This window comes from Phallusia mammillata, chromosome 3 (genome assembly GCF_965637545.1).
Source record: "Phallusia mammillata chromosome 3, kaPhaMamm4.hap1.1, whole genome shotgun sequence".
NCBI classification, from domain to species: domain Eukaryota; kingdom Metazoa; phylum Chordata; class Ascidiacea; order Phlebobranchia; family Ascidiidae; genus Phallusia; species Phallusia mammillata.
In genome coordinates, this window is record NC_137254.1 from 20680356 (window position 1) to 20703098 (window position 22743).

The following is a 22743-nucleotide window of genomic DNA, read 5'->3' on the forward strand; positions in this document are numbered from 1 at the left end:
CGTTTATTTCCAAGTTAAAATCAGTTGGCTATTCAAATTGTGCACTGGTCAATCAACTATATTTTCGTAAGTTATACCTATTCATCTAAAATACAGTAGTATGTGGTCGCTTTTGTTAATCTACAAAACACCTTTGATAAAGCACACCATGCTTTTCAAATGTATAACTTGCAAAATGTCGAATGCTAAAACAATGTATGACTAGTGGTTTATACTAGTTTGGTACTTTTTAAACCATGTACCTACAGTATTGCAATTGCTTCGTCCGTTGTTGTTCTCTTGAAACTCCCACAGCTGAGTCCAATATCAACACACATAACACTGATTTATTTTGAAGACAGAAAATAGTCAAAAACAAGTTTGGTTGAAGAACATTCACACCACATGGCATGGGTAAAGCGCAGAAAATAAAAACAATTTATTGCCCAGAACCACTATACTGTTTCGAATTGTAAGGTATACAGTGGACAGGCTGCAATTGCTTATCCAATGGATATTGTGATCCTACAATAGCGCGACGAATATCAGCACTGGACTGTTTGTAGTATGTAGTAAAACAAGATCATTAAATACCAGTGTATCTTTACGCACATGTAAGCTAAATTTTCAGTTAAATTTTACATTTGTATAGTTCAGGATTGTGAAAAGCAATGGAGCCAAAGTGGTAATTTCTCTTCTACATCTTCCCGAAAATGCACTGTTTTAGCAGCTGGCGATTTTAGAAATATTTTTATGGGGTGTTTTTTGCTTGTAATTCCAACCATGCGTCTTCAAGTTTTTTATTGGTTGGTTCATCTTTCGGCCAACCTTTGTGCTGGCATAAAGTTTCACCGTTCGGCATCTTGGCCAACTGCAAGTCTCCGATGCGCTCTCGAAGAATTCCTTCAAATTAACAAGGTCTAATTAGTTCTAATTCCAATTTTCCCAAAAAAATAAGTTGAATATTATTCATCTTCGCAAAAATATCTTCCATATTTGTCGATAGTGAACTCAAAATACATAGTAAATGGAGATCGGATATGTCCGTGTACCTTACCTGTAAAAGTCACATCTTCCAAGTGAATCAAAAATGTATCAAGTGACATGTAGTATAAGTCGTTCACCACGTCTTGTGACACCACAAAGCACCAGCCCACGCAAGCAAGAGGGTACCTGGAAAAATAAGTTGTTAACCTTAGCAACAGTTGTGCCGACATCGCATTTTTGTTACCGATTCTTTTATATGTACATAAAATGCATTGTTATCGTCGGGTTTTATCAGATAGTGCTTTTTGCAATAAAGTGTCCCCAAGATGAGTTGGGATAAAGGGAAGCAATTGACTTACTGGCTTCGCGGATAATCTTTTTTGCTCATTGTCCACTTTCCTTCTCGCCGAACAGTAGGTTTAAAGACTTTTGCACAGCGCAGAATCCTACAAATAAATTGAAGAGCTTGTTACATTTTCGGTACACTATTCACGGTTTTAAATCATCTAAGCAAAAATCAGAGCCAGTATGCATGCCTTCTGTCGCTTTTAATTTCTTATGACCTGTTGATGACATTAGCACTTGTCGAAAAGTAGTCATTTATTACACACATATACTGGCTCTGAATTTTTTGCTCCGCTTGTTACAATGATACAACATTCATTAAAACCGTTACTTACCGTTGATGTTCTTGTTTAATCAAATAATCTACAACACCGCCGACGTCAGCAAACACGTCATCGTCCACGTGCATGACGAAACGAGCGTTGGGACAAAAATACGTCGCCCACTTGAGCTGACCTGGTACAAAATTATAAGCTAGCATGTTTGGGTTTTGGTCATAACCAGCGCTAAAACCTTATACGCCCCTTACCTTGAGTTTTCAAAGTAAGATTTTTGTAAGTTTCTGCAAAGTTTTCCATTACAATGTCACCGTACATCTTGAACTCATTTTTAACCGCTACAAAATGCTCAGATTTTCCACTGTTTCCTATATGATAAAATGTTAATCGTAAATTTAAAAGCAGTTTTAAATGTTAACAGCACTTCTAAATAATCAAATATATCATACCAAGGAAAAACACGTATTTTATTGTCTTTCCATGTGGCTTTGCAACCGAAGCCCACGTTTTCCGAATCAGTTCCCGTCTTTCGAACTCCCATACAGCGCTTGCTATCGTCACCAAAAGATAAACTTCGTGTTTATGAATATTCGTTTGATGACCCAGTGGAGGCAGACACAACTGTCGTGGATTGGTGATCCAACTAAAACATATATATCAATAGCAATAGTGAAGTCAGCTGAAATTCATTACATCTATGTGCCATTATTAAAAACGGTTTTCAAACAAAAGTCGTTAACTGTTTGGGGGTCATACTCACTCGAAATTGTGCGCAGATACACCAGGTTTGTGTTTGAAAAATCGCAGTGGCAGCACCGAGTTTTTCTTTTGTTCATTGCGAAATGCTTGTCTTCGCGGTAAGGGGAAAATCCCGTCTGACGTAATGTGCTTGTCGGCGAAAAAGTCACGTGACTGTCGAAACGATCCGCTTGACCTGCAAACACATATCTGGTAACGATAAAGCTTGACATGTACCTTAAGTACTGTATTCTGATGCTGTAGAGAAGAATTGGGGACATACGATTTTTGAGCTCCTCCGTCTTTTATGTTTGCTATAGTCCTCGTTTGTGTGCCAATACTTGTGTATGAGGGCAATATATCAAGTTGCGGTCGTAACGCTAACTATCGAGATTATTCGCGCACAATACGACATGCCGCTTTGGCGCCTACATCAGATCACGTACAATGATTTGATACACTCAAATAACACATATACTTTTACATCGGTTCTCCTTTACCTAACCTTGGTTGTTTTGCTGACCATGCTTGTATAGGCGAAAGAGCTGCTTTTGAGTCAAAAGCATTTTCTTTTTTATTGTTACAACCTGGTTACACAAATCGGATACTGATTTGTGCTTTGTATTCTTTATTATGGTAGAATTGCTTCAGGGCAAACAGCGAGTAAACCTACTTTTGCGTTTAGATATTGCTAGCATGGGAGATAGGACACTGTTAATTTAACAATATTTGTTAATTGCCAATCTCACAGTACCATAAATCTAGTTACATCGCACATTACAGAGAGAAAAAATACATCAAAACATTAGTTTAACATGATTTTAGCTAATAAGCTTACCGTCCTAGCTTTGACGCAAGCAGAAGGACCACCACTGTCACACAAACCACAAAAGCAAGAACTTTGTTTCTAAAGCCTAACCGACATAAACGATATACCTTAGTTTTGCAAATTGACAGCATAACTGTAAAACAAGTAAACTTGCCTTCTACGTTCCAATTGACTTTTATTTCGTCACAATATACGTGACGTTAACGAATAGTAAATGGTGCAATGAAGCCAGACGGCATGAATTCATTCATGCTTCGATGCGTACCGTAATAATGCCCCAGGGAAAACAGCATTTTAGAAATGATTTCTATATTTCCATGGCAATCCGAAACCCACCATTTGCACTCTACTGCAGTTCATTCAAACAAGTAAGGTTACTAACATTCATGTACAAGCCCTACTTTCGACAAGATAGAACTAATTTTACCAATTGTTTACACTTGAATTGTAAACTTGAAATTGTGCAAGTGATCATGCAGACATTTGTTGCAAACGCTAGTGGGTTCGCCACTAGGTGCTGCAAAATCATAAAGTCTATTCCAGAGTCACAAAAAATGTGTTCAAATCTAGTTCAATTTGGTGGGATTCAACCGATTAGCACGGGTTCACACGAACCGCTTCCTGAAAGCAAAAAGTTGGGAGAACCGGTTCCTAGCCGACAACCTCGAGTAAAGCTGATACAATCACCGTATGTGGCTCATTTTACCAGATGTTGCTCATTTTAGCCAAACTAATCTGCATGCAGCATGGCCCAAAAGGAATATTTTACCGACACAGCAGTGTTTTTCAATCCTATAAAGACGTTAAGTCGGTGTTGTAGATGTATTTAAATAAACCAATCGCCTAAAAGTCGGGTCTGAAACGAATTGAGCCTCAGTTAAGCGTGCCTGTAACGCGCTGGCGTCATCACGCACAGTTCCGCATCACCAACTGTGCTGGCGTTTTTGGATGACGACTGTGCTGGTTGGTGCACATAACATTCCATACAGTTCCCGTGTGGTTCAGTCAGGCACATGTGGTTTTGTTTTGATCAAGGTAGTGCTTATTTCAGATTTGCAAAATTTAAATGCGATATTTCTTCTACTCGCCTGTTTACGTGCAGCACAGTGTTATTTAGTATTTACCCATATAAAACCTGAGTTATGATTGTGCTAGGAGTTGTATCTAAAGCAGTGGTTCCCAAACTTTTTCATATTTTTTGCAAAACGGTCCCTTCGCCATAATTTCGAGGGCTCGCGGTCCTTAACCCTAAATGTATTTCACACAAACGAAAGTTAATTGCAGGATTTTAGCTAGTTATGCAAAATTGCGCAAAACAATCATTCAAAGACAGCATGTGACATCACAAACAGGACAAAAAACATTACGATTGTGCGCGAACAATTGTATTTTTTGATAGTTGTCATTCAATAAAGGCAATTGTTTAGTAATGGAGACAGTCGATTCTCAATTCTACTTTGATTTAAACTTATTTAGTGGCTCAAACTGACGCCAAATAAGATTATAGAATTACTTCAACCGCTTCGCGGTCCCCCTAAAATTGCCTCACGGACCCCTAAAGGACGCGGACCCCAGTTTGGGAACCACTGATCTAAAGCAATGCTATGCAGACGGGCTGGTTGAATTTTTATCAGGTACACGACAAGACTTGGGTTGGTTTAAGCAGTTGTTTTCGCTCTTATGTAAACGACAAATTTAGCAGCGACATTTTTATTTAGGTATTTTGGCATACCGCAATCAGTCAAAAATTGTGAGACATTTAGTAAAACTATGACTTGGACTTATACCCTAATAGTCACGAACCCAAGAAGCAAAGTTAATTCCAGTCTTGTTGAAAAACAATTCAAAATAGATTGTTAAAGGGCACTACTGGAATGAAGCGACATGAAAATAGTGACTCCACAAGTCTACATCTACATTCTGGGGTGATTTGGAAGCAATATGACTGTTTGTAATATCTTTATTATTATTTAAAGAGAATTGTACATCATTGAGTTGCCAGTCTAAAAAAACCAACGTTATTTTTATTTTTTACATTTATTTATATTTTTACCAGTGTTATCGTATCTTAAACTAGAGATTGTCGTTGTTGTTTGCAACACGACTGATAATTTCCTCAGTCAAGCGTGACCTTTACCGACCAATGTCACTTTGCAAGTACTACATCACGTACGTGGGCTGATTTCTGCATTGGAAGGCAATTCTGACATTGCATTAATTCGTTTCTTAAATGCTAAATGGAGTCCAGCGCAGGTAGGATTCTTTTTAACAGATTTGTTCTTTTACAAATAATGGAAAAAATATTTGTGATGTGAAAAAAACCTTTAAACTTTCCTAATCAATGCCGTAACATGAACTTTTGGACATTTGATTGCCACATCTACTCCATCGATATTATCGAATTGAGCGACTAACTATATACGATAAACAAACACGAGAAATGTGTAAAGTGTTTCCAAAAAATACTATTACACGAGAAAGAATCCAAACAGTTGTTGTATCCTTTTGTACAGAACGCTGTGGGCCTCCAAGACCTGTCGAAGATACCACAGCACCAGTAGAAGAAATAGCCAATTCCAGCACCCTGCTACCGCAAACGATAGGTAAACAGCATCACTTGTTGTACTATAACCTGAAGTAGAGCAATTTGGGCATACGTGTCGCTAAATTTTACTGCCCGTGCACCCTCCGTACAGAAACAAATCTAAATTTCGCGTTATTTAGCAGCAATTATTATCTGGTATGACCCGATAAGGATTGTGTGCATAACAAACTGTGACGAACCGAACTTTACAATTAAAAAAAACGTAAGAAACTTTATTGATTAAACTCGATTTCCCTGTTGGTTTTATTAGCAAACTAATTCGCCAAGAAATGAAAACACAAACTGAGCATTTGAATTAATAAATTGAACTATTTGCAAATAAACACAATCAAAACGATAGTCACTGAGACAAGCTTTTGTGTGCGGCAAGGCGGAGGCTACAAAAACGTTGAGCTACCAAAAAAAGGGGCTGGTACAATTACGGGTATGTTGAATAATTGGAATTGGTAGTCTGCTACTAAAACCTAGCATGTGCAACGTACAAGGCAGATCAATGGTTCTCAACCTTATTTTTTCGCTTCCCCTATTGGAGATTTTCCAACACAACCCGACCCCATGCAAACACACATAAAAAGATTTACAACCTTCATCAAACATTTACTAACAAACTTTAAAATTGTGATTATGGCTCGTTTTTTGTTTTAAGAGACGCCAAAACCAAAGTCATAACAGTGTACAATCGCAATGCTTTAGCGCCAATTCGAACTCAAATGGTACAATGGGTAATTATGCCAAACAGAAGTCACGGGAAAAGCTTACATGTTGTGGATATTATCTTACTAAAAGGGGTTGCGTCTTTGCGAGCCCCTCAATAATGTGTGGCGTCCTCTTTGGTGTTCGCGACCGCATGGTTGGAAATCACTGGGCTAGAATGTTCTGGTCTACGCTTCGGCACACGGTCATAGTTCAGTGATCGACTCCATTTGGTATTACATGCTCGACATACTGTGATGTTTGTTATGAGTGTGGTTGCAGAACTGCGTAGTGGCTTCAGTGCCGATAACAATACTAAACATGATCTCGTATTTATAGTAATATATGTTGTCAACAGTGTACGAATTCCACAATCCGACGTTGATAAACTCACCAATTGGCGCAAGCGATGTCACGTACCACGAACAGTCAGCAGGTTTGTAACCTTGTACTTTTTAATACACTTGAAATGACCAATTTGTCGGGCGTTTTAGGAGGTTAATATCATCACATTTACATCCCACAAACAAACATGTTTAATTGGTCAAGCATGTAAGAAAATTCTTGTATTAAAGGAAGCCAACCGCGTCACCGTGAACCAATTTCTATCAACAACATCGGTCAAGTGACACCTCGCTTTATTGAGAACAAATCGTATCAAGAAGTCAAACAACATCAAAAAGATAAAGTCATATCGGTTCTTCATTTGCACGGAATGCCTGGATCTGGAAAGTCGGAAATTGTTCGAAAATTGGGGGCGGAATTTCCTTATAATTTAGAAAGTACAGTTTTTGTAAAGTGGCATATTCAGTGCAGTGACATAAACCACGATATTAAAACACAGTTAAAGAAGCTTCTGGAATGTATGGTGAAACATTCGATGCTGTTAAAAGATGATGGAGTTATTGAAAGTGCCATAGAACACTTGGTGAGTGATAATCGATGCAAAGAGTATGTGGATTTACTTTATTCGTCCAACTTTCCAATTCTGATTATCGTTGAGGATCCCAATAAAAATCACAACTTTGGAGAATCCAATGGGCTTCTGGAAGATTTTATTATATGTGTTGAAAGCATAAAAGGTCGCCAGGAGAAATTTCACGTGTATATTACATCACAAACAAAAAGCACCTGCATTTTGCCCAGGTCCAGTTCTTTCACCATGCAAGAGATTATGGGTTTGACCATTGAGGAAGGCCTTCTGTTGCTAGGGGTGACAGACTTATGTGAAGAACATGAAAAACCTGCTGCCGTACGAATAATTGAGAGATTAAGTGGTTCACCTTTAGGTTTACAAGCAGTAAAAGCGGCTAGGTCACCTGCAATATCCTTTACAATGTACTTGGAAAATCTAGAAGATAAATGTTTCGTCCATAATATCATAAAACACGAAGAAAAGCAGCTAAAAGTAAATCATTTGCACAAAGCCGTATTAATGCTACTCGTTCCGCCGGGAAGCGAAGACGAAGATGCGTTACGAATCTGGAAAGCAATTTTGTCTCTTAGTTTGCTTCATCATGGAAACATACCACAAATACTAATAGGGCGAATTATGCAGTACATAAGAAATGAAACTGACAACCACGACATTTACCACAGCAACTATCTTAACAGGATAGAGTCCGACGAATTAATCAATACCCTTAGCAACTACGGAATGTGCAAAGTTACCGGCGATGGTTACATGAACAAGTATGTTACATTTCATGAAGTAGTTTTTATCGCTGTGCGTCTTTACCTTGATGAAGTTGGTGGGTTATCTGAAGCAGTTTATCCCACAATCAAATCAGTTGCAAGTATTGTTCACAAGGATTTGCGAATTCCAAAAAACTTCACTTTCATCGACGAGATGGTACCACACATACGATCAGTATTGAAGTATTGTACCAAGGATGAAAATGATGTACTACTGCAGCTATGTTGCAGCCATTTGTACGAAGTTATTGGCTCCGTCCTTAGCTGGTATCAATCTGCTGACGAAGATGTTTCAGAAGCTGAAGTAAACCTCAAAAAAGCTCTTACCATTCTGTTGGACATACTAAGTTCACTAACTGGTTCCGACATTTCTGTTGATTCACTGATTACCTCTATCTCAGAGGAAAATATACAAGAACAGGCAAAAATGATCATTGACAAGGGTACAACCGCAGGAAGAAATCTCCTTGCTGCTAACTTCAACATAGATGAATACATATCTCTTGCTTTGCAACCCAAGAAAGACGAAATGGATTTCTACCGTGAAAAATCAAATGTTGAAGTAAAACAGTATCTTGAAATTGCCTTGAAAAACGGTATTGCTCTTCAACCGTCTAAGATAAGTGAGTTTCGAAGAATGTCCGTGCCACTTTTCTTGGACAGAAACCTACTTTATAAGACATATATGTCGGAACGCATTGTATCAATCCTACATACCATAAGTAAGTTAATATTTTACTACAGAGGTAGAATTACTTTGCAACGTTGTAAGCGTTTTACCCTGATTTCAACCATTGCTCTACAAATTTCAAAGGAAATTCAGAAACGCTTCGGAATTGCACCTATATTTCTGTATCTTACTGCCAGTGTTTTGGAGCGAATTCGTCATAAAGGACTCAAAAGTTTTGCCCGTGAAGAAAAGAAGAATTTTCTTCGAGATAATAAGCGGTTTGTCGAAGAAAACCTCATGAGCGAGAAGATCCGCAATACGTTGTTTTACGAGCACGGAATTCTGAAAAACATTGCCATGCAAGAGTTTGATATTCTCACAACAATGCGATCAGTGGTTCGCATTAATACAAAGGTTATTGCGCTAGGTAGTGTCGAAAACTTCAGTGTTGAGGATGCTGATCGACAAAGCGAGGTTTTGTACAACAGAGCCATCACAAATTTGGAATGGAGTGTATCTGTTAACTGCATGATTAGCTGTGGAAAGTACTGGGCCGCTAAAAAAGACTACAAAAAAGCACTGCAGCTGTTTGAAACTGCTTTGGAAACCGAGCAAATAAAGAGCAAAACTGAAAGCATTAGGATGTATCCTTGGGCGTGCTACAACCACGCAAGAGTTGTCTGCTGTGGAAAATTAGTAGAACATGCAAAAGAGAGCAAAACGCTATGTGTCAATATTCTGGAACGAAAGAAAGGAATTTCACCGGACCTTGTGGAAAAACTGGAAAATTCCGTAAAAAAGTTGGAAAACATGTTGCTTGAATCGACCGCAGTAAACGATGAGTGCAGATAATTATTAACGGACGTTTTTAAACGAGAAATTTGTGGTGTGCAGTTTTCTTTTGTTTTTTTTATTGTTTCCTGCGTGTGTGCTTATTTTCCTTAAACGCATTTATTTTTATTTTACGATGTGTTTTTTCATGTTTTCACTAACTGCTTTTCACATCTTTTCGTTACGTTCACGTATACCATTTCAACTCTTTAAATGTTTCTCGGTACATTATTTTTGACTGTACAGGAATTTAACCCCCGGCCCACTTAGCGTCCACTACACCTTTTTAACTCATCCCCTGTCGTTGCCTTTCGAAGCATTCCAGCTACAATCTAAAGCAGGGGTGGGCAACCTGCGGCCCGCGGGCTGCACACGGCCATTCATTAAAGGTTGTGCGGCCCGCAGAGACGCTTGGATTTCAAAAGTACTGGCAAACGAGTCCAATTAATACATATTTTTAAACTGATTAATGCGCCTGATGCTAGTTTTCTGCAATCTGGCAAAATGTGGCTAGAATCAAATACGAATGATACTTGTAGTTAAGCATATTTGGTAAGAAACAAAGCAAAATCACTTTGTGTCATGCACATGAGCGCCCCGCGATCCAATTTTGACATTTATAATTGGCCCTACAGTAACAAAGGTTGCCCACCCCTGATCTACAGGAAGCCACGGGAATCGTTAGTTTCCTTGTTTCTTTAATAGTTCTGTCGCGAGTCTTTTTTCGTGTGTTTGCAAGGCCTTCAGTGGGCCACGTGCTGTTGTGAGAAGTTCTTCCCCGGCTGTCGACAGCTGTCGACACTACGATCGTAGTGTTAACTTGTCCCGAATTTTGTGCTGCGCAGTGACTTTGCTGATGTCGTAAAGTTTTATGTAGTAATTTTAAATAAAGACAGGAGTGCTAGGACGCTTCTAAACTAGGGGTTTTTTGTTGCCAGCCGTTAGTGCAGTGTTCGAAGTATTTTGACAACCTTTAAATGGGACGCCACACAATAATAGCATATAACTTACCAAAAATGTCAGCATGTCTTTGGCGATGAGTCACATAAAAAATCTTCAGTTTCTTAAACGTAAAGCAGTACCCACATTAAATGTAAAGCAGTAACCCCTGATTGGTTATCTTCTGTGACGCAACAAAGTACAATACGCGCAATAAATGATAAGGTATGGTTTTGCTTGTGCAGAATCCGATTCAACACAGCGCCCTAAGTGCGTTCTTTGTAGTAGTACGTTTAGCAAATGCAGTCTTGCACCAACAAAATTACGAGACCACTATTAAGTTTATGGGCCTTTCATTAAAGTTTAAGTGTCAGGGAAATATAAAAATGCCAAACCTAATAAATTTAAACAAAAGAGCACCGGATTATGGGCTACGACTTCATATGAAGCTGTATTTTTAATTGCGCAAAGTTTAGCTCACAGTTTGACGAAACAAATTCCAAAATATCTTGGACAATTTTTTCGCAATAAAAATAGTCTTTTGCAGAGTATGGTTTTATCTGTGAGCACTGATGAACTCCTGCCATGATAGTCTGTGGGGGCGTTAGTGGCTCAATACCATATGTCGCAAAAGCAGCATATAATTTCCATGAAACAAAAAGTCATGCTTGCCATGCTACAATTTTCCATTACTTAATGCTTAGCCTACCCAAACTGCCAAAAAACGATGTTTTGAAAGCATGTGCCCGCTACGTGTCTGCAAGTCTGGTAAATGGCTTTGATAAAGAGTAACGCTTCAAAAATATTTTTTATGGATAGTGTCCTGTGTCCTGCAAAGACATGCCCTTGTTTCACAATCATTGCCTAGTATGCTCGCTAAAGCTCTGAAAATTGTTGTGAAGCTGTTAATTACATGGCAGGACGCGCACTCAATAATCACATCTTCAGCAAAGTGTGTAAACAGATGGATTCACTATGTAAAGTTTTTTTTACCATTCTGAAGTCTGGTTGTCTCATGAGAAGCTAAGTGCCTTACAACAGAAATCGTAAGTGTGGCTAAAATGCATAGGAATTGCTAACCTTTCACGTTTAGATGAGCTTATAAGCAGTACTGATAATGTAAACAACCAATTAAAGAACCTGAGCTAAGCACTTGCGTTTATTGAAAAAATCATTCAGGTGTTATTTCCCTGACCAACTTTAGTATCCAGAATGGGGGTTTTCTGCCGTAGGTTTTCGTCTGTCAAAACCAGTGGTGTGCAACATTTTTCGTTGGTGGGCCGTATAACCAATTTCGGACCTCAAGCGAGGGTCACATAACTTTTTTTCATGTGCACAATAAATCCGAAATTCTTTTAAAAGCATCAATAAATTTATTTTATACGACATACAGAGTTTAGTAGCGCAACACTGGTTTTCGTAACAAAATAATTGTTTGCTAGACAAAGGGTATTGTTACGTTACATTCGGTGAAGTAGGCTATTGCTGTACGAGCCACCGTTAGAAAACGCTGATTTAGCTTATATTTGTTAGGTATAGAATAGCAACTTACTAGATTTACCAAAAACTAGTGGAAAATTTTGCTAAATTCTAGAAGAATTACATTTTTACCTTAATCAGTGAGTTGGTGAGGGCCACACTAAACACCTTGGCGGGCCGGACTGTGGCCCGCGGGCCGTTTGTTGTATGCCCCTGGTCTAAACTATAGTTCCTGCCTTTCCGTTAGGACTTTTGTTATTAGAAGAACATGGGTTTGGGCGTCCATGTCGGCAACCCTGCTGGCTGCCCGAACGAGCCTGAAAGATGACGGTCGCGAAGGTTGCGTGGTATAGCCAAAATCAAGACTCAAAAGACTCCATTTTTAAGCGCGACTTCCTCATCGGCGCGCTCAGCTAGTGATAGCTTTGACAAACGTACATACACCATTCTGTGGCCCATGTATGCGCTTGAAGAGTTCGTTATGCAAGATTGGTAAAGGTTGAGCTGTTGCCAAGGGCAATTGTCGCACCAAAGTGGTTCTCAACGTTTTTAGTGTCGAAGCACCAAACACAACTTTTATACGTGTAAGGCAGTGGTTCCCAACCTTTTTGACCTTGCGGTACTCTATCAAAGAGATAAATGGTTTGCGGCACCCTGGCAAAACTGGACCAATTTTATGAGGTTTCTGTATTTCAAATAACTGTATGAAACAACACAGATTGAGTTGTACAGTATAGCGCATGTAAATAAATGTATTTATTCAAAAGTCAGTGTGAAATTTGGGCTTGGCTTCTTGCACAAAGTCCCTTAATGTGAAGGCACATATTCGATGAAACCACCCGCATTTCTTCCTCGACTATAAGTAGTCGTTCTCGTTTTTTTTTAGTTTTTATGTTCGTTGATAACTGCGAGACGCGAAACTTAATACACACTGAAACTCGGTTACAAATAAATTCCGCACTTAACGGGTGAAAGTTAAAGTAAACATTGTAAATGTTTGCAATTGGCACCCCAGAACATTGCAATTGGCACCCCAGAGTGTCGCGGCACCCCGGTTGGGAACCACTGGTGTAAGGACTCGCAAATAACGAAATTTCAGTCGTTTACGGTATTTGTTTTTATAATTCTATAGTTATAGGAATTACATTTTATAGTGGGAGTGCGGTCCGCGATGTGTTTTTTTTCGCCCCCGACAGAACAAAGGTCGTCATATATATACATTAGTTCAGCGGTTCTCAAACTTTTTCATTTGTTTGTCACAACGGTCCCTTCGCAATTTTTTCGAGCACTCCCGGTCCAAGCTAAATATATTTATAAAATTTAAAATACCTTTGCAAAATAAAACTGTCGAGTTATCAAACTAAAAAATAATTTCTTCCTTATGAAAGTTTTCCCGCAACAACATGCTGAATGAATTTAGTTTAGTTTCATAAGATCACTTTGCATGGGAATGTTTCAAAGGCAATTTATTACATCACAAACAAGACTAAAACAGTATAAATATAGTGCGCGAACAATCGCCTCCGTTTGTTATTTGAAAATGAAGTAAAAAACTACTTTATGTTGTAGAAAACTCATTTGTCTATCTAATTTTTGCTTCTACACTCTCAAGATCTTATGTTACATAAGATTGTAGAAATGCTTTAAGCTCCTCGCGGTCCCCCTGAATTCACGTGGATCCCTAAGGGTCCACGGACCCCAGTTTGAGAACCGCTGCATTAGTTAAACCAGGGGTTCCCAACCTTTTTTCGATCTCGTACCACTTGGACGCTCTGTACTGCCACGCGTACCACTTCTTGCAGAACAACTAATTTGATCGAATAATATTTTATTAAGAATAATAATATTTTATTAAGAATAATAATATTGGCCTCCTAAAATAACACTAAAGCACGACAACTAAATTTAATGATATTTTTGTTTTTGTTTACTGTCCACCAATTGGCCGAGCAATCATTTGCCGTCATCAACGCCCACTGTCCCACAGCGTTGTACGGCTTTTCAAAGCAACTGTGCTTCTTGTTGACAATTGACATGACCTGTATTTTGTAGATCGTAATGATACGAAACAACACAAATAGAAAAATGATAGGGGTGAAGTTAAAACAAGCTGTAGTGTGCATTCGAGGGCACAAAGTGCATCAGGTGGTAAACGTATACCAAAGGTAACTAATCAATTATAAGGTAAACGTGAACGTACCAAAATTGTGAAAAAGGGTAAACGTGGAAAACATGAAAACACAGCGTGAAATTAAGATAAACACGTTTCAGCATATTAAAAAGAAATTATAAAAAACAAACGTAGTAAATAAAAGTATTGTCACTACGCATATGACTAATATAAAACAAGTTGATAGCAACACAGAATCGTGATAACACTACTTATTGAGAAAGTTATGACAAGCAAATCTTTATGTGCAAAACTGAACAGAATGACAGAAGATGCTGGTATTAAATATATGACTACACGACACCATACAAGGGTTTTTACATTGACGACACCAGTTTTAAATCGACGAATGCTTGAAAGCACGTTGCAGTTTCAACTAATGCTAAAAAGCATGTTGCAACAATCTAGGATTATGACAAAAGTGTTGACTCTGACATTTCGGAACAACAGCTTTTGTGTTGTGCAAGATTTATAACTTTTGGCGCTCTGGTATAGAAACTTGAAATCTGATTGGAAAACGGCGGTTTACAATCGCTTGACGTTCCTATCTGTCTGCTGCAAACTGTGGGTCGCAAAGTGAAATCAGTGCAATAATGGAAACTGTTGTGACAGCATACAATACTTTAATTCAGTAAAAACTGAAAGAAAACGAATGCTACAAGTTATTGCAATAAGGCAATATCGTAAATTGTGACAAACCCACAGAAGTAAAAACAACGTTTAAAGACTAAGCAAAATTAAAACATGGCAAAGACAAAACATTAAAGAGGTTTCTCCAAAGATTTATGCTATAGATTAATAATATAGCTGATAACAAAAACTGCAAACGCATGGTAGATCTTTTGTAGTTTGGTAAGGAACTCTATTTACTGTTGAAGGTTGTATTGGTTTCTCATCGCGGAGATTGTTTTTGGTAAGGTAGGTGTATAAGATCTTTTGGGCCAATAATGGCTTGATGATTTGTTACAATACCCATCGTATTTGCATGTTTAAATAGAGCATGCTAATATTATTCTAAATCATTGCATGGCAAGGGATTACACTTTACAGCGGGTATGCGGTCCGCGATGTTATTTTTCCAGGCCACCGACGGAACTTGAACTTGATTCATAAAACTCTATAACCTAAGTTCCATTTAGTTGTGTCAAGTGGTACAAAGGCTATCCAATAAACTACGAATAAAAAAATCGAATAATTTCTCTACTAGTTACAATTTTAATTACAATTTTTTTATCTATAGCTTATGTCTGCAGCTTATCATTTATTTGCTTGATGGTTTTACATAGTTAATCTTTGTTGGTAAACTTAGCTGATAGCGAAATATTAAAACGCTAACAAGCAGCACGTGATCTCCACTATCCAGTCATCCATGAATGTGGATGGGTTGCCATGTAAGCTGATTCCAAATCTTGCAGGCACACATACTTGCTATCAAGTGAGCTTGTTCTTGCAAAATGGAGACCAGTGCAGGTATGTACCCATGGATTAGTTTTGCATCACTTTTTTGTGGTGTATTTTATGTAAAAAAAATCAGTTTTCGGTTAAACCGGCTATAACTTAATTTTGTCGTGATGTGTACAATCTGGCTGTCATATATGTTTTTTTTTCTTTTCAACATATGGCACTTTTTTGGTTGCTTGGTTAAGCAAAAGGTAGGGAAAGCGTTTTTTTACAACGCTCTACTGCTAAACGTGTTATGTAAAGAACTAGTCAAAATTGGCCTATGCATCAGAGTTAGTCGAAATTATTTATTCTTGGTGAACGTTATTTGCCCTTCAAAATTTGTCGAAAAAAAACGACCATTGGCAATCTATGTTAAGAAAATTTGATGTAAAACGAAACAAGTGTATTAAAAAGGTTCGACTTTAATTATCTGCGCCCCACATTTTCGAAGTTTATTTGTGTAGCAGTTTGTAAATGATCGAGTTCTGGATTCCTGTCAATTGGGTCCGTATATAACTATGCTAAATGATAACTTGTTGATAAGTTAAAAGAGCTCTTGTGGCAATTGTATTTTTGTACCAGTAGGCTACGTTTTGACGTCCTATATAGGTCGCCTTCATCGGGGTAAATAACAGTGAATGCGAATGGTACAGTGCACGATAAACATGTTGACTGGTAATTTATGACCCTTAAATCTGTATGCCTTCTGATAAATATTTCGATGGTATTTTCGATGGTATTTTAATGTACGATATGATGCAACTAGCCTAAAGTTTATATTCGATTCGTTCCGTTTACGATTCGTTCCGTTTTGTTTAGGTCGCATCACGCCTGCAAGTAACGACGATTGTCCCACAACACCCGTGGCAGAAAGCACGTCACCAACTACAGGTAAATCCAACCAAAAAACACTCACTATGACTATCCAAAATCAAATTTAGCCGGCAGGGTGATGGCTGTATACCTTACCCGTAGTAGGATGGTTAACCAGTAACACTTTGTGTACAGTGTACATCAAATAACTCAGAGATACCACAGAGCAAGTAAACCTTATCTCTTACACACAGTGCTTATCATTTTTCGATGCCCATCGACCCTTTTAAACTTGCCACATAATATTTGTAACGTCCAGTGAACGCTTAGCGTGGAACATCACAAGAGGGGAAATTGAAACGCACTTCCTAAATGCCTCTAACCAATTTTTCCACACATATACGTGTTTTGTATCTTGTTGAGCGAACAGATTAAATGCAGAACGAAACCGTTACATACTTGCTTCAAATGAAGAAATCCAACACAAATCATACCAACAGTTGCGGCAACCAGAAATTACTGTCACAAGATCAGTGGTTCTTAACCTTTTTGGTGTGGTTAGTGGGAAATTTCCCACCGGTTAAGAACTAGTGGGAAATTTCCCACCGGTTAAGAACCACTGCACAAGATAGTATACTCACATGGTAGACCAGCTATTGTTTCCGTCACGTCTGATTAACACTGGATGCTTGTACTGAGTTGGTTACTTCAAGTGCAAGCAAACGACAAAACTGAGCTTGTGTGGTCGGTTTTATGCATCTATCACAGCGCTCTTCAACCGGCGTTCCGCGGAACCCTAGGCGTTCGTGCAACACTCACAGGGGTTCCGTGAAGTCTAAGGGGGTATTTGTCGTAACAATTCAAACTTGAGTGATTCATAATAGTATTGTTGGGAACAGTAAAGCTCGACTATACAATCTAGTTAACCTATATTACACCATCGATCAAAAAAATAATCTAGATGATGTTTTGACAAGTTAAATTATACTAAAATGAAAACTCTTTTTTGCAAATTCAAAGGCAAAACGGTGCTTTTCAACACTGAATAGAATGCAAACTTTTCTAAGGAACACCATTATTTCCAAAAGACTTGCACTTGCATTGCCAGCATTAAATAAATAAAAAACAGTTTTTATTTGGAATTCAAGGAAGAAGCTATCAATTTATATAACTATTACTTTATGATTCATTTGGTTGTAAAAAAGAAGCACAAGGTTTAATCATATGGGTTAAATTTAAGTGAGAGTGTTGTAAATTTCAAAGCTTGGAGGATTATTGCACTTTAAAAAAGGAATTATAAGCGAACTGAAAGATAATTAATAGTCTGTACACAAAATTCAAAAAAAATATGTTTAAATAACCAAGTTCTGACACAAATGTAATGTGGTTGTTAAATTTATCAGTTATGATATCAATAAAAAGCTTTATGACTAGCTTTATGACTAGATTGTAGTTGTGTTTTACCGTATTTACAACCGCTTCGTTTCGATTCTGTGTCACGTGTGTTTTTGTGCCACAGTATTACTGCACGTTATTGAGTTTGGCCTGTTGCCATGAAGGTAAACAAAATTCCCCAATGACACCGTCTGCTGTTTACACTCGTGTACATTAATGCGTAACGAAATTGCGCCAAAATGGAATTGATAATTAAGATTTGTATTACTTGTTTTTTTACACAAAACAATGACTGGAAATCTATAAAAGTGGCTTTTCTATATGTTGCCAACTTATATATGTTCAATAAAGGCTAAAATTTGGAGCAGCACCCCCAGAAATTTTGGACACGAGCCGCCAACGCACTTGCTAGACTATCATGACGTCACATACATTCCTTACCAAAGCTATGTTGGGCAGCAGTATAACTGTAGAATTGAAATCGGCCTTCCGCAATGCAACCAACAAACCACCGTGCTCCACGGATGTCAGCAACGAAAAGAAATCAACCTCGTTGCGTTATCACACAAAACTGGCAGTTAATTGTTTCGTTACAGAACGCCATAAATTGCAACAAAAGTTGTAGTGAGGAAAAGCGGCAATCAATAGAAATCAACAATTAGGCAAACAAGATGTAACAATGTGCGATATAAGTTCACGAAAACATAAACATGAATGACTTTAACTCAAATCTACTGGCATAAGTCTCATTATAGTCTTTATTCAAGCAACGGGCTGCGTGAGTCTATTTTTAAGTTTGAAATACAAGTAAAATGTAGAATAAAAGCCCAACTGTAACGCATTTTCTAAAAGTAATTGGCCTAACAAATCTCTTTTCAGAACGCTGTGCACTGATTGTGCTAAGGCCAAAAGTTTTATAGGTTTTCCGTTTTGTTCGCAATAATTAACGACTGTTTCATCATAAAAAAGTAAATTCCCTATCGTTTTTTTACAGTATATCATTTCCACAATCCAACTTTTATCAATTGCCCGATTGGCACAAGCGATGTGACGTACAATCAAGAATCAGCAGGTTCCGTTTGTTGTAATTTAAAGTCTTGTTACTTTTTAAATGGCTTTACAAACACAAATAATACCTGAGACAAAAAAGAATATAGTTTTCCCGGAGTGCAACTTAAAATAAAATCTGCCTTAACTCAGTTTTTCATAGTTGTTGATTATTTATTACAAAGTTTTGTGTATTAAGGAACACACGGTGAAATTCGACCAACTTCTATCAACAACATCGGCCAAGTAACATCTCCGTTCATTGAGACCAAATCGTATGAAGATGCAAAACCGCATCCACAAGATAATGTCGTTTCGGTACTTCATTTATATGGAATGCCTGGATCTGGAAAGTCTGAAACTGTTCGCAAACTAGGGCATATACAACTTAGAAAGTACAGTCCATGTGAAGTGGCATATTCAGTGCAGTGACATAAACCACGATATAAAAACACAGTTAAAGGAGCTTCTCGAATGTATGGTGAAACATTCGATGCTGTTGATGGAGTTGTAGAAAGCGCCATAGAACACTTGGTAAGCAACAATCGATGCAAAGAGTATGTGGATTTACTTGTTTCGTCCAACTTTCCAATTCTGCTAATCTTGGAGGATCCCAACAAAAATATGAATTTTGAAGAATCCAATGGGTTGCTAGAAGACTTCCTTTTATACATTGGAGACATCCAAGGACGACAGGAGAAATTCCATGTTTATATCAATTCACAAAATAAGAAAACCTGCATTTTACCAAGTGGTTTCACTCGGCAAAAGATAGTTGGTCTATCCCCAGAAGAAGGCCTTCTGTTGCGATTGACAGCTACATGTGAACAGGGGGAAATAGATGCTGCTTTACGTATTATCGAGAGATTAAGTGGTTCACCACTGGGTTTACAAGCTGTAAAAGCAGCGAATACACCTTCGTTTACCTTTAAAATGTACTTGAAGAATCTACAAGACGAATATTTGGTTCGCAAAATCACAAAACACGAAGCGAAGCAGCTAAAAGTAAATCATTTACACAAAGCCATATTAATGTTACTTGTTCCGGAAAGCGACGACGAAGATGCGTTACGAGTCTGGAAAGCAATACTGTCTCTTAGTTTGCTTCACCATGGAAACATACCACAAATACTGATGGGGCGAATAATGCAGTACATAAGAAACGAAACTGAAAATCACGACATTTCCCACATCAATTATCTTAACAGAAAAGAGTCGGACGAACTAATCAATACCCTAAGCAACTATGGAATGTGCAAAGTTACTGGCGATGATTACATGAAGACTTATGTTACATTTCACGAGGTAGTTTTTATCGCCGTGCGACTTTACCTCGATGAAGTTGGTGGGTTATACGAGACTGTTTATGTTACGATGCAAGCAGTTTCAGGAATTGCGCACAAAGATTTTCGAAAAACCAAAAACTTCACTTTCATGGTTGAAATGATTCCACACATACAATCGGTATTGCAGTACTGCATCGAAAGTGAGAAAGATGTCCTGCTACAGTTATGTTGCAGCCATTTGTACGAAGTTATTGGTTCCGTGTTCTCCACGCAAAAATGTGTTGACGAAAAAGTTTCACAAGCTGAAATTAACCTCCAAAAATCTCTTTCCATCTTGTATGACATTCTGAGTTCACAAACCGGTGTCGATGTTTCTGTCGATCCACTAATTACATTTACCGCAGGGGAAAACGTGCAAGACCAGGCAAAAATCATCGTTGACATGTGTACAACTGCTGGAAGAAACCTCCTCGCTGCCAACTTCAACATTGATAAATACTTATCCCTCGTTTTGTAACCCAAACAAAACGAAATGGATTTCTACCGTGAAAAATCAAGTGATGATGTAAAACATCATCTTGAAATCGCAGTGGAAAACAGTATTCCTCTCCAACCATAGAAGATAAGCGAGTTTCGAAGCATGTCGATATGCCACTTTTCTTGGAGAATAACCTACTTTATGAGACGTATATTGCAGAACGTATTGTATCTATACTGCATACCTGGAGTAGGTTAGTAATATTTTACAAAGGTAATCTGACTTTACACGTTCAAAAACGATTCACCCGCTTCTCAATGATTGCTCTGACAATTTGCAAAGAAATTCAGACACGATTTCACATTGCGCCTTTGTTTCTGCGTATCACTGCCACTGCATTGCATGGTATACATCTAAGAGGACTCGAAAACTTTTCTGACAGAGAGAAGAAAACTGTGTTACTGGAAACAAAGAAATTTGTTGAGGACAACCTCGACGAGAAAGAAGATACCCTGTATTACGAGCACGGAATTTTGAAGAAAGTCGACACGCAAAACTTTCTCGCAGAAATGCATTCAGTAGTTCGGATCAACACAAACCTTATATTACTTGGAAGCATGGAAAACTTTAGTGTTGACGATTCGGATCGAATGAGCCAACGTTTGTACAGCAAAGCCACGTCGAACCTCTGGGGCATTTCCATGAAGTGTATAATTGACTGTGAAAGTATTGGGCCGCTAGAAAGGACTACATAAAAGCTGTGGAGTATTTCAGGGCCACATTAAGAACCAAAGGAGTTGCAAGCAAATGGGAAAGGACTAACGCTTGCTACAACCACGCAAAAGATATTTGCTGTGGAAAACTGACGGGACAGGCAAACGAGAGCAAAGATTTCTGTGTTAACACTTTAAAACAAAGAAAAAAAATACCTCGGAATATGGAGCAAAAACTAACAAATTCGTTGAAAATGCTGGATGATATGTTGGCTGAAGAGGCCAAAATCTCGGAAAATAAATCTAATTAACAATCTAGATATTCATTACGAATCAAAGGCGTTTTGTAGAATGCTCTGCCGTAGAATTTTTGATACAGTATGCGTAGTCAATCCCACCTTGTAGAAAATGCCTATGACGCAAAGATTATTGTATGTTGAAATTTCTGCGTTGACAAATCCCATCGACTGGGCGAGATTTTGCACAACAGTCTGAAATTTGGGTTGAACTGCAGATGGAATATAGAGCAGAACTGAAAGCACCAGGATGTATCCATGGACGTTCAACAATAACCCGGTTTGCACACACCGCCCAGGAAGACATTGGATTGGTGCAAAACAATAACGAATTTGCAGCGCTGCGTTCTGCAGGCAATACACATTAGACTTACAAGCTATAAAAAACTTTTTGTTGTGGATAAATAGTAGAACTCGCAAAAGAGGGTAAAAAGCCTTGTATCAGTATTTTGGAACAAAATAAATAAATTTCACTGGATCTGGTGGAAAAACTAGAATAATCGGTAAAAAGTTAAAACTATGTTGACTCAATCGGTGGAAGTAACCGACTGGTGCAGATAATGAATAACGGAGGTTTATTGCACGAAAATGTATGGCCCGCAGTCTTTTTTCAATGGCAACCAGAATATAACCTTTCAATTCTGAGAAGTTAAACAACGCAGCTAAAAGGGACTAAAAAATAACATATACCTACCGTTTATGGTGAACTTGTTTTGCTACTTCGCGAGATTGAAGCAATTGCTAAAAAAGAGAGAAATAAAACGCGTTAAACGTTCAGACATTTTCAAGATAACAGGCGTTTTTTAAGACTCTGTTTAGTATCAGTGTGTTGCCCCGCAATATAAGCGTACCCAAAAAGTCAAGGCTAATAAAATGGATCCGATAGGTTGAAAATCTGCGTTAGTAAATTGGCTGCAGGAAAACTATATACTTAACATTTTGATATTACCTTGAACGTAGCGGCTTGCATAATTATTGTGTTGTTACATTATCATCTCTTTTATATTAGTCATTGTGTTTTGTGATCCTCGTAC

At 38.1% G+C, this 22743-nt stretch overlaps 1 protein-coding gene and 1 pseudogene across 3 annotated transcripts; one reads left to right on the plus strand and one right to left on the minus strand.

The window, feature by feature from the left end:
- Nucleotides 1-306: 306 nt before the first annotated feature.
- Nucleotides 307-3366, minus strand: LOC145218504 (beta-1,3-galactosyltransferase 5-like). 2 transcript variants are annotated; one of them, XM_080085917.1, is made up of 8 exons: nt 3166-3366; nt 2350-2523; nt 2039-2232; nt 1841-1957; nt 1647-1767; nt 1326-1412; nt 1037-1152; nt 307-882 (listed from the first exon to the last, which is right to left on the minus strand). In XM_080085917.1, the coding sequence occupies exons 1-8, from the start codon at nt 3285-3287 to the stop codon at nt 731-733; spliced, it is 1083 nt and encodes a 360-aa protein (XP_079942043.1). In that variant the 5' UTR covers nt 3288-3366; the 3' UTR covers nt 307-730. The 2 variants fall into 2 exon arrangements, with proteins under 2 accessions (XP_079942043.1, XP_079942044.1); XM_080085918.1 differs by lacking the exon at nt 3166-3366 and adding an exon at nt 2828-2911.
- Nucleotides 3367-15458: 12092 nt separating this feature from the next.
- LOC145218638 (uncharacterized) lies at nt 15459-22673 on the plus strand (annotated as a pseudogene). The gene is made up of 4 exons (XR_013857681.1): nt 15459-15708; nt 16501-16572; nt 18884-18961; nt 19136-22673. The product of XR_013857681.1 is annotated as an uncharacterized LOC145218638 (transcript).
- Nucleotides 22674-22743: the final 70 nt, after the last annotated feature.

Excerpts from the sequence above, each read along its gene's own strand:
- LOC145218504 (XM_080085917.1), bottom strand. The coding sequence starts at position 3,287 with ATGCTGTCAATTTGCAAAACTAAGGTATATCGTTTATGTCGGTTAGGC. Across the intron at positions 2,233-2,349 it reads GTATCTGCGCACAATTTCGA|TTGGATCACCAATCCACGAC; the intron begins GTGAGTATGACC and ends TATATGTTTTAG. Across the intron at positions 883-1,036 it reads GGAAGATGTGACTTTTACAG|GAATTCTTCGAGAGCGCATC; the intron begins GTAAGGTACACG and ends GTTAATTTGAAG.